The sequence below is a fragment of the Vipera ursinii genome (assembly GCF_947247035.1).
Source record: "Vipera ursinii genome assembly, chromosome: 5".
In the NCBI taxonomy this organism is placed as follows: Eukaryota; Metazoa; Chordata; class Lepidosauria; order Squamata; family Viperidae; genus Vipera; species Vipera ursinii.
In genome coordinates, this window is record NC_139518.1 from 11,090,093 (window position 1) to 11,102,852 (window position 12,760).

The window sequence follows — 12,760 nt, forward strand, 5'->3', positions numbered from 1 at the left end:
TGATTGCATGTTACAGGTGAATTTATGCCAGCAGAAAAAGTACATGAAAACCTCTTTAAAGGTTGTGACCAAAAGTTCAGAAAGCCATCCTATCCAGCAGTCAAACACTACAACCGGAATCGAACAGCACAGGAGAAAGAAAAGATGGCTGAGAGGCTGTTGAAAAAGGAGAACAAGTTGCGAAAAAGGCTGGCTGAGAAAGGAATAGATTATGATTTCCCCGGATTTGTAAGTGAATGCTCTTTTTAAATTTATTTATGAATAATACTTAACAGAATGAGAAGAATGAGGCATCAACGTGATTATTACATACTGACCGTAAATTGAAATGCCTTAAGTTAGAACACAAAGGTTATATTGTCATCGGACAATTGGAGATGTGAGGCGCTTGTGGCTCCCTGTGGCAGGGCTTTTCAACCTTTTCACTCATTGTACCATTTTTAGGATATGGCAATATCCAAGTACCACCAGTCGCCTAGCAAGGTGTCAAAAACATGATGACCAAAAGAAAAAAGTGCTGAAGTTCAGGTAGTCCTCGACTTACAACAATTCGCTTAGTGACTGTTCGAAGTTACAATGGCATGAAAAAAGTGCCCCCCAAGCCACAGCCGAGCAAGACACCTGCTTGCCCACCCGGCGGCGCTCTTCCTCCTGTCTAAGATTTTCATTGTTGTGAGCATTTCTGTTGAGGATTGGCAATGGGGGTGGGGTAGGGTGGAGGTGTTTGGTTTTTATTTCCCCCCCCCCCCTCTGCTGCGTGGTTGCAGCAGGTTTTGGTCACTTCACATGACCCTGGGACACTGTGACCATCATAAATATGAATCAGTTGCCAAGCATCTGAATGTAATCTCACAAGACCCTGGAGATGCTGCAACATTCCAGCTGATTGGTGCTTCTTCTGGGCTCAGAAGCACCAGGATCAGCTCCAAGCTCCAGCTGGAGCCTGGCGCTGATCCTGGCGCTTCCACTGAGCCCTGGCAGCCCCGAAGAAGTGCCGATCAGCTGGAAAGCAGCACTAATCCTGGCGCTTCTGCTGAACCCTGACAGCCCTGCAGCTGCAGCCGTCTCTCGCTCAGGCTTGTGCGATGCTGCCACCGGTTCAGCTCATTCCCCTCCCCCGCTAGCACTTTTTTAGGATGGTCGCGTACCACCTGCCAGGTGCCAATGTACCACAGGTGGTACCCGTACCACTGGTTGAAAAGCCCTGCCCTATGGACTCCAAAGATTGGCAGCAGGGTTACTAGTGCTGGGTTTTTCCATCTCTGGGTTTCTAGGATTTAAAAATTTTATGAAATCAAAAGTATTTTGTATCCACTATATTGTACATATTAAGTAAGTCATAAGTTAGTTTAAAACTGATTTATTGGGATATCTGGATTTTTTTGTCTAGAATCTGGATGTATTTGAGCATGAAATCTTGGGGTTTTTTTTTAAGGAAACCCCATTGGCAACTCTGATTGGCAGCCACTTACAACTTTCTTAAAAAGACACTTGTATCATGCAAGCCGATATTAGTCTTCGCTATTCAGGTGAAATCTTATAAAGAAGTTATATATTTCTGTCTTGTCTCCCATGTCAAGGAATTAGTAACTTCCAGATGAAGAAGGCAGAACTGATTTATAAAATAGAAACAATAAATAACATAGGAACTTGGGGTGGGGGGGAGGACTAGGAGTAGCTCCCTTATTCCTAACTAGGAATCAAATTTCGGGTTTTATATTCTTTTATTACTAGCACTGTGGCCCTATTTTTAATGAGAACTGTTTGCACCGAGTTTCACAGCTTCAAGGCAAACTCAATATGCCAATTGTTTTAAAGACTATTAGTTAACATGTTTATTTTTAAAGTTGAATTACGAGGTAATCTTAATTAAACTCTCTTTCTTAGACTGCTCAGATGCCTCTGATAAAGAAAAAGATGGTTTCGAAATCAGTTTCTAACGAGGAGGCAGCAATGGAAGATGAAGTAAGTGAAAGTTTGGGGTTTTGAAATCTTCTGAATTATGATTGGCCTTTTACTTGAAGGGAAAAAATACTGGAATACAAGTAGTCCTTGAATTTCAACCATAATTGAGCCAAGAATTATGATTGTGAGTCATGCTGGTCATTAAGCGGGTCGTGTTACTGTGCCCACCTTTACAAACTTTTTTTGGGAGTGGTAGTCATTAAGTAAACCCATTGTATCCAATGGCATTTAATTTTTTTTGGCAGAAATCAGAAGTAAACAGTTTCTAGCCAAAAAAAGTCATTAATTGTGATCATGAGACCATAAGATGCTGCATAGGTGGCCATAAATATGGGCCAGTTGCCAAGCACCCAAATTGTGATCACATGACTGCAGAGTGTGTGTGTGTTGGAACTTCAAAATCAGATCATAAACAGCCCTGGGAAATCTGTTGTAACCTTGAACTTTGCAACTGGTCGTAAGTAAAGGGACTACCTGTATAGTAACAAATATTTGCACAACAGTGTTTCCTTGAATGGAAGGTCTTTATGCTGATCTTCATGTTGCAAAGGGTTCTTTTGAGAGATGGTACAGACCACCAGCAAACTTTTTGTTACTTTTTTGCCCGTGATTTCTAAAAGACCATTTGTGATATAAAAAGGTTAACAAAGTCACTTGTTTCCTAACTTCTGCTTTAACACTTAGCCCTGAGCTTATCTTATGCAGTCATACCTCGGCACTCGACTGCTTCAAAACTCGTCGAATTAAGTGTTTGATGTGTTTTTGAAGCTGAATTCTTGTCCCAGCGGTTGTCTTTCTCCCGGTAGTTGGCGTGCAAGGAAGAACTTGCTGATGTCGGCTGCCTCGTGTCTTGCTATTTCTTCCAGCTGAAATAGCGGGTCACCTGATAAGTCGTGCAGTTTTCTTGGTACCTGTTGGTTTTAGTATTCTGCTTGTCTTCCAAAACAAATTACCAACGAGGACCGAGATACCTCTGTATCATGCACTATGCTAATGTCAACACCATATCTTAATGATTCTGCTCTCCTTTGTTGCCTTTAGCCCCCTTCTAGTTAGTTGACTTCTGTTGCTGTCAGGCCTTGTCCACAAACAGAACAGAGCACGAGCCAAAACAAGAAATAAGTCACTGGTAAAATAAAACAGACCATCATCTCTTGACACAGAAGTTCTTTGCAAACGGTTGCCTCCAGCAACCAGCCCTGCCCGCATATTCCTTTTTTGTTAACGCAGCCCCCAAGGCGTGGCTTTTCGCTGCTTTCTCCTCCTCCCCTGGAGTCGACCCGTTGCCTCCCTCTGATTTACTCGTGTGACCTGTCTACATTTACCTGTGTCTCTTGAGGTCTTCCAGCTGTGCTGCCTCCGAGTCTGACTCATCCTCCCAGCACAGCTGGCTTTCAGCTTGACCACGAGTGGAGGGGCCGTTACTTCCTCACTTTGTAAGTCTTGTAACTCATCAGAGCCTTCCTCCGCATCTGATGGCTCCCCAGGCCCCTCCTCCTCTGATTTCCCGGACTCAGCTGCCAGGATCACAGGCTGGCACAGAATCACAACACTCAGCATCTCTGCCTGGGTGATGAAGCTGGTGGGTTCCGTTTCCATATTCAGCTTGTCAGCTGTTGCTTTGCTGAAGTCCAAGCTTGTTCCTCTTGGCCTGCTAAGCTGGCAGCTGCCCCCCTCCCTTAGCTGCAAATGGTTCCTCCCTGCTTTTCCATAGGATTCAAATTGTCTTCCTCTACACCCATACTCGAATTCTGTCAGTATTTTCCTGTTATATTTGGAAAGCAGGTGTGGTCCAGTGCTCTTCCGATTGCCTTAAAGTCCTGGAAGAAGGGAAAGCTCACACTGGCTTCTGAAAGACTTTCCTTCCACAACGGCATCTTAGGATGAAATCCTTGACTGCTTTCATTATACTTTTCCTGGGTGTTCAGAGGGGACATCTTTGGGAAACTTAGATAACTCGGCTCATCCTATACCTATAGCATTATTTCTCACCTCTGTGCTGTATCACTTCCAAATAATATAGACTTAGGAATTTAGTCATGGAAAATACGATAATGAAGTTACCGTATGGAATTAAATTTAAAATATTTGGGGGAAATTGTTCTAAGTATGTTCTTCAGAAAGTCACTGTGAAGAGTTTGTCAGCTTTTTGTCTTGTATTGTCCAGATTATAACTGGTAGAAAGCATTTCCTGTTCAGTCATTGCCAACAAATATTTCAGCTTTTTTGTGAAAATATACTTTTTAAAACTAGCCCGCAATGGTTCTTCTTAATTTAATAATTTTCTTTTCCACTTGTCCAGGATCCCACACCAGTGTGTACACCAACATTTTTTGAGCGTCGAAAATCTCAGCCAGAAGACAGCGAAGATGATGAAATAACTTTCAAATTATCACCTGCAAGTATAAAGTCTACCCTGCAAAAAAGCAAAATGACAAAATTACAGAAAAAAGCAGCTGGAAATAAAAAATGTAAAACTTAACACTTTATTGTAAGAGAATTTTTCTTTTAACTGCACAAGGTGTTTCTCAGTTCCAGAGAGAAGGTCCCATATAGTTTAAATACAATTATTCCCCTTTTCTACTGTCAAAATTGCCATCCTGTTCTGCAGTCAATGTTCCAGATTGACTGCAGTCTGGCAGAAGCAACATCCTGAGTGTTTCGGTTATGTAGCAATTTGGGGGGGCAAGGGAGGCAAGACTGGTGCATGTCAGCTCTTCCACCCTTTTCCAATCCTGCCTCCCTCCCCCTTCCTTCAGGTGACACTAATGTTCTAAGACTGGGGTCTTCAAACCTGGCCCTTTTACGACTTGTGGACTTCAACTCCCAGAATTCCTCAGCCAGGCAGACTGGCTGAGGAATTCTGGGAGTTGAAGTCCACAAGTCGTAAAAGGGCCAGGTTTGAAGACCCCTGTTCTAAGAAGCCATAACCCACTGTCCTATCTACTCAATACTCTTCCTCCATTGACTCTTCTCACCACCAATAACCTTCCTAAGCTTTGATAGTTAGACCAAATCCTTAGTTCAGCCATAAGCTGTCTAAAAGCCTTTCTTTTGTATATTCTTACAGGTCTTTGTTAAACATAGGCCCCACTGCTTCCGAAATAATTTTAGGTACTGACAGCTTTGAGGTTTTTAACCTTGTAAAATGGAACTAGATATCAAGGGTATCAGCAATATTGCCGTACATATCTACAAAAAAAATAAAGGATATTGGAGAAAACATTGATCTTCTCTAACTCTACCTCAAATTGAGAAATTGAATCAAAATCAAAAGCCTTGAATGATGTGCATTAGAACTATTAATTTAGATTTTAGTTCGGCGAAGTGGTCACGTATGCAAACGAGACATCCAATGTTGTTAGCCTTCTTCAACTCAGTGCAATAGCTGGAGTTGTGGAAAGCCAAGAATCGGAGAAGGCTATACAGTGTTGGGTGATTGTTATTCTATGTCAGTTTTATTGCCTTGAACCCACAGTGAGGTAGAAGTCATTACCAGGAAAGCAGGTAAGAATTCAGGATTCTTCAAAGAGCACAAAGATCTGCTGCTTACACCACTTCAGGTATCCGTGCCAGGTTTTCTTTTTTTGAAAAAAAAACTTACTTCAAGCATTTCAATAGTTATGAACTATTGAGGAGGCAAAGTAGGTATTATGGAATTCAAAAATGTGTGTGTTGATACTTTATTAGGTAAAGGTAAAAGTTCCCCCGCACATGCGTGTTAGTCGTTTTCGACTCTAGGGGCCGGTGCTCATCTCTGTTTCAAAGCCGAAGAGCCGGCGCTTGTCCGAGGACATCTCCATGGTCATGTGACCAGCATGACTAGACGCCAAAGGCGCACGGAACACTGTTACCTTCCCACCGTAGTGGTCCCTATTTTTCTACTTCCATTTTTACGTGCTTTCGAACTGCTAGGTTGGCAGAAGCTGGGATGAGTAACAGGCGCTCACTCTGTTACGCGGCACTCGGGATTCGACCTGCCAAACTGCCGACCTTCTGATGGACAAGCTCAGTGTCCTAACCCACTGAACCACCGCATCCCTTGATACTTTATTACAACTAAACAATTGTTGCAACATGGTTTGCTTTCCGAGACCATTGGAATAACTTGTACTGATGGCCAAAACAAACCACTTGATTGTCGCGAGGGTGCTTTCTTTCAAAAGGCAACTGGAGATTGTTTTTCCTCGAAGACGTTTCACTTCTCATCCAAGAATCTTCTTCAGAATGGTGAGGAGTGGAAAGATTGACTGTATATACCCTGCAGTCATCCGCTCATGAGCCCTCTTTCTGAGAGTTGAGGCCACTTGGAGGTTTATCTGTGCCCTCGGACATTTGAATCCTGTAGTCTGCAAACTTCCAAGAGGCCTCCGAAAGAGGGCTAACAACCAGATGACTGACTGCAAGGAATATAAATTCTTCCATTCTCCAGTCAGAACTGAAGAAGCTTCTTGGCTGAGAAGTTTATTTTATTTATTAATGGGATTTATATCCCGCCCTATCTCCCGAGGGACTCAGGGCGGCTAACAACAACAAAACGTAAAGGTCTCTGTACAGTAAATTAAAAAATAAAATTTGAAATAAATTAAAATAAATTAAAGAATAAAGTTAGAATTGTAAATATAATTAAAATCCCTGTCAGTCTAGGTCAGCCAGGTGGAAAAGGAGTGTTTTGAGGCCGCGGCGAAAGGACTGGAGATCTTGGGCCATCCGAAGCTCAGGGGGGAGCTGGTTCCACAGGGCTGGCGCTCCCACAGAGAAGGCTCTTCCCCTGGGGGTCGCAAGCCGACATTGTCTAGTCGACGGTACCCTGAGGAGGCCTTCTCTGTGTGAGCGTACTGGGCGATGGGAATTCGTTCCCGGCAGCAGATGGTCCTGCAAGTATCCTGGGCCTAAGCCATGTAGGGCTTTAAAGGTAAGAACCAGCACCTTAAATCTCACCCGGAGGGCAAACGGTTGCCATATGGGTGTAATATGGGAGTATCGGGGTGAAACATCTTCAAGCACAACAAAGTCTGAAAAAAAGCACCTGTGGGACAACCATGACCTGGATGACGGAGAATCTCCATAGACAATAAAACCACTTGAATCCCACCATCTTTGTTCCCTGGGTTTGTGACCATCCAAATAGCTGGTCTTCACAGCGATGTTTTCCGTAAGGAAGTAATGGGTGAAGTTTGGGAAGTAATGCTGAATTTGATATCCAGGGGTTTTATTCTGCTAACGATCAACAAGATGTGTATAGGAGTCCACTGTAGCACCAGAGTGCAGGGACTTAACCTCAGCTTGTACTTCCAGGTCACTGGTATTTAAAGCTATGCTGAAGGTAATAACAATTTACTGATAACAATCAAATTTTAATTTAATGGCACCTTTGGGTCACAATACTGTCATCTTCCACTAAATTAAAAAGCCCATTGCATCTAAATGTGGGTACTTTGCCTAATTCGGTACCAGAGGTTTTTATCTCATTTGTGTAATTATGCAAATGAAGTCAATTTGCTAGAGTGCTTCTAACAAATTGATTTGGAGAATCCACTTTTTACCTCCCCAAATTACCTGGGAATTAGAAGGAATCGGCTGTTGAGAGGAATATAACAAATAGTGGTTTCAAATAGCTGCAGACATCACTGTTGAAAAGCCCAAGAGCCATGGAGGCTGCCTGCTCAATTATAGCTAGGGATGTGCAAAATGAAGCATGGCAATGCCTCCCAAATACTAGCCAGGAAATCAACTTAAGTTTGGATAACTCCTAACATGCATGTTCCAGATTACATCCAGATACATCCCAGACTAAATTTTTTGCATGCTGTGGCTGGGTATGGTTTCTTGGGCTAGTTCAGGGGTAGGCAACCTTGGCGCTTTTATGACTCATGGACTTCAACTCCCAGAATTCCTGAGTCAGCATGGCTGACTCAGGAATTCTGGGAGTTGAAGTCCATGAGTCATAAAAGAGCCAAGGTTACCTACCCATGGGCTAGTTGGACAGGTTTGTGCAACATACTGTATCACAAAGTAATCTCACACAATGACCAGCTTGGACAATTATACGGCTAATTTGTAATAAGCAGTGCCACTCAAACCCTTTTGTTGTTTTTTGCTTGCTTGCTTGCTTGCTTGTCATGGATCACCAACTGAGCATTCCCATGGCCGGCTCGCCTCAAGAGCCAGACCACGTAGAATCAGTTTCAAAAACAAGTCAAACAGCCATGCCCCTTATTTCAACTTCCTAATGTAATTCAACAGTCCTTGTATTTTGGGGAGCATCTTTCATCCAAGGGCTAACCGAGTTCAGGCTTGCTTTTATCAAGATCACAGGGGACTGCCTTATTTATATAGCTCTTCAACAGATTTTCACATCTATTTTCAAAGAAAACACATTTATTGTGGCTCTAATTTTAGGTTTTCCTTATCTGCAGTACCAGCACGAAGGGAAGGTCATTTATTGGTACAACAAATAAGGAGATGTATAACTAGCCTTAATTCTACACTTTACCATATTCATGCCCACTCCTCAATTTTCCTCTTTGCAGATAAACTTTTTGGAGAAGCTGCTCCGATGAAGTAGTGAATGGCTAGCACTAGAGGGCAGATTCATTCACTTTTAAACAAGATATCCCCCCCTGCATTCATAAAAAGAGCATATAGAGATTAAGCAATACAATATTCAAAGAAAGATCCTGGAAAAGAATGGATTCCAGTATTTGGGTGAGGGGGACAGAACAAGAAATAAAAGGAAATAGAAGACACTTCAGCCAGAATATATTGGCTAGCTCTAGTTAAGCCAACTTTCTGAGTCACTTGCTGGTAATTAACATTGATCATTTATGCAATTTGCATTATATGAGATGGAAGCAATTTCCATTTTTTTGGTACTTCCTATTCAAACCTATTTCCCAGATGATCCCTTATCCAACGATTAACTAGATCCACTTTCTAGATATAGTTTCAGAGCTGCTACATTTAACATGGAACCTATCAGCATAAACAAGGATTACATTCATGGTTTCCCTCCACCCCATCAAATTCACCCTACCTGTTAGAATTTTATAGAAAAACATTTTCTATCAAAGTTGTACAGATCTATGCCCTTTCTAAACTGATTTCTCTGTTCTGATTTCTTTCAAGGTTTGTAGAAATGTTTGCATGATAATCTTTGAAGCTCTAACTCCATTGCAAGAGGATCTGGCTTCCTAAAGAAATAATTCCAAGTAACAAAATACTGGAATGAGGGCATGGCTGGCTATGTGTAATTGGCTAAAAATTCATTTTCAGTTCCAAGATTTTATTATATCATCATCATCATCATTAATTTAATTTGATTCATGTCTGAGACTAGTAAGAACTTAACAGTTCAAGTCCTAACCAAGACCGCTATTAAAGTAGCGTCTGAGAATACAGGCAGTTCCGAGTAGGGTAGTTTTTTGCAAAGTCAGAATATTCAGTCAAATAAGTTCAAAATTTCCATTTGGATATTGCTCCAAGGGCTCCTATTACTATTGGTACCATAGTCGCTCAATTCCAATTTACAAACCACAATATTTTACTTTTTATAGCTGTTTCACTTCAGTTCGTGCATCACCTGGTATTGCAATATCAAGGAGCCAGATTTTTTTTTTCTTTTCCACAATAGTGATGTCAGGCTTGTTGTGGGCCAGATGGCTATCTGTTTGGATTATTATTATTTTTAGACTGTGAGCCTTTTGAGTCAGTGTTGTCTTCCACCACTTGCCTGTAGTTCCTTCACTTTTCTTGGCAACACTGTTAGAAGAGACTTGCCCTTGTGTTCTTCCTAGGGCTAAGAAAGAGGGATTGGCCCAAGGTCATCTAAAGCAGGACTAGAACTCACAGTCTCCCAGTTTCTAGATTGGGGCATTAAGCACTACACCAAACTGCCTCTCAAATCAATGGTGCTAGTGCACCACGGAAAACATCAAGCCATAATAACTTTCAAAAGATACTTGATGCCAAATTATCAATAGACTATAGCAAGGCATCACTTAAGAACTCAATTGGGTCAAGTAAGGCCCAAATGGTAAGGCCATACTTAAAATGCTGCATCCAATCCGATGTAAAAAAGATGTTGAGACTCTAGAAAGAGTGCAGAGAAGAGCAACAAAGATGATCAGGGGACTGGAGGCTAAAACATATAAGGAACAGTTGCTGGAATTGGGTATGTCTAGTAGTTTAATGAAGAGAAGGACTAGGGGGTGACGTGATAGCAGCGTTCCAATATTTCAGGGGCTGCCACAAAGAAGAGGGAGTCAAGCTATTCTCCAAAGCGCCCGAAGGCAGGACAAGAAGCAACGGATGGAAACTAATCAAGGAGAGAAACAACCTAGAACTAAGGAGAAACTTCCTGACAGTTAGAACAATTAACCAGTGGAACAACCTGCCTCCAGAGGTGGTGAATGCTCCAACACTGGAAGTTTTTAAGAAGAGATTGGACAGCCATTTGTCTGAAATGGTATAGGGCAGGAAACCGCACCCACCCCATTGCCAGCAATGGAGAAAAAGCTCCGATACATCGCACGACATCATGTGACATCACGAGTTTGACATGTCTGGTATAGGCTTTCCTGCCTGAGCAGGGGGTTGGACTAGATGACCTCCAAGGTCCCTTCCAACTCTGTTATTCTATTCTATTCTATTCTATTCTATTCTATTCTATTCTATTCTATTCTATTCTATTCTATTAAGGAAATTTTATTTCAAAGCAGCATTAGGACTAATTTATGAATAATACATATTAGAGGCCCTTTATTTCCATCTTTTTTAATCTCAGTAACTTGAAGATGTGTGGATTCCAACTGCCAGTATTCTCCAGCTAGGGAATTCTGGGAGTTGGAATCTACATGTCTTAAAGCTGCTGAAGCTGAAAAACTTTGCTTTACACAAGTGGGGCTGAATATCCTTGGTCAGTGGTGTTGGAGGGCAACTGCAACAAAATGGCCTTGTGCTGAAAGTCACTCTTCTTGCAGAGAGGCGAGGCTTGCATCACAGGATCAGATCTCATTTTACTGAGATATTTTTTTTGCAGTGAGTTACCAACACCTCTTCTTAGCCCATCTGCAAGTCGGACAGAAGAATCCTACATGCAGCTTCGTTGGACAAATAAAGATCCCATGGGAATACTTGCCCTTGCAAAGTTTATATTTGTAGCCTCTAAAACTTGCAGGTTGTTGACAACTTACTAGACTAAGCATGAGTAGAGGCCCTTTTATTATGTTGTGACTGTTACATGCTGTACTTTGTTTTATACAGGCTGGTTCTGTGACCCATAATAAAGTTGGATTGTTTGATTGCAGGAGGATTGTGGCAGCTCAAATTTTACGATATTCTTTGTGTGCACTGGGTGTGCGTCCTGCGTTCATTCACCTAAAAGTTCATTTGCATAGCATAGGCCTGAATAGGGCCAACTGAAGTTAGAATTTTGGAATTTATAATTTCGTGAAATCCAACCTATTTGTTGTTTATGGTGCAGTGTAGCGTGTGAACTTAGAAAATGGGTTAATAAAATAAGCCAGTTATATGTGTTTTCCGAATATAACCACTGAATCCTAAACTAAGCTGTGAATTATTTATTTGGGCCTAGTTACAATGTTATTGTTTTAATTTGCGTGGGTTAATTTAGAGTGTGCTGTTGTATTGTTTTCATGTATTATGAGTCATCCAGCATCTCATGAGTGAAAATGGATGGCCATATAAATTGTTTAGGTAAAGACACATTGAGTGAATTCACACAATGCTTCAAATTAGCTTTCAATTAGTCTTAGTTTATCTAATCTTGCAATAAACCTGCCTAGTCTGAGTCTCTAAAAAGCAGAGATATCACCCTGTCAACAAAAGTGCGTATAGTCAAGGCTACGGTCTTCCCAGTTGCAATGTATGGCAGTGAAAGTTGGACCATAAGAAAAGCTGAGCGCCAAAAAATTGAGGCCTTTGAACTATGGTGCTGGAGAAGACTCCTGCGAGTCCCTTGGACTGCAGGCGATCCAACCGGTCAGTCCTAGAGGAGATCAACCCTGACTGCTCTTTAGAAGGCCAGATCCTGAAGCTAAAACTCAAATACTTTGGCCACCTCATGAGAAGGAAGGACTCACTGGAGAAGAGCCTAATGCTGGGAAAGGTTGAGGGCAAGAGAAGAATGGGACGACAGAGAATGAGGTGGCTGGATGGAGTCACTGAAGCAGTAGGCGTGAGCTTAAAGGGACTCCAGAAGATGGTAGAGGACAGGAAGGCCTGCAGGAACGTTGTCCATAGGGTCGTGATGGGTCGGACACTACTTCGCAGCTAACAACAACAACAGTCTGAGTCTGTAAGATTTCACTTTCTGGGTTGGGAACTGTGGTCAGGAGCTTGACACAAGATTTCTTCAACCATCTTTTTATCAATAAGCCGTAATCATTTGAGTTGGGCCAAATACAAAGTGTAAGTAAAAAGACTTTGGGCAAAAATGGAACTTTGATTTTATATCTTTTGACTGCAGCAGGACTACTGTATGCACAAAAATGGAAGGACATTTCGATTCCCACTGTGGATGAATGGCTACAGAGTTGGCAGAGATAGCTAAATTGACTGTTTTGATTAAAGAAAAGAATATAAGTACTTTTGTTTCTACATGGAGATCGCTTCTGGATTTTGTGCTTGAGGTGGAAAAACAAATGAAATGTTGATTTCGGATTTTACTGATTAGATCGATTTGTTGTTATAGAAATGGCTAGTTTATACTGTTATGAAAAAGTAAAAAGTTGAGGTTCGATGTCAATGCTTCATTCTACTGCAACAGAAGAAG

General features: G+C 41.8%; 1 protein-coding gene across 1 annotated transcript in view; it reads left to right on the forward strand.

The window, feature by feature from the left end:
* Positions 1 to 12,584, forward strand: part of NIFK (nucleolar protein interacting with the FHA domain of MKI67) — a 37,750-nt gene extending 25,166 nt beyond the window's left edge. The window contains exons 6-9 of the mRNA XM_083364025.1: positions 17 to 228; positions 1,888 to 1,965; positions 4,268 to 4,436; positions 12,455 to 12,584. Coding sequence (XP_083220151.1) covers positions 17 to 228; positions 1,888 to 1,965; positions 4,268 to 4,436; positions 12,455 to 12,534 — 539 coding nt within the window. The 3' untranslated portion in view covers positions 12,535 to 12,584. The remainder of the gene's footprint in view (positions 1 to 16; positions 229 to 1,887; positions 1,966 to 4,267; positions 4,437 to 12,454) is intronic.
* The last annotated feature ends 176 nt before the right edge of the window (positions 12,585 to 12,760 follow it).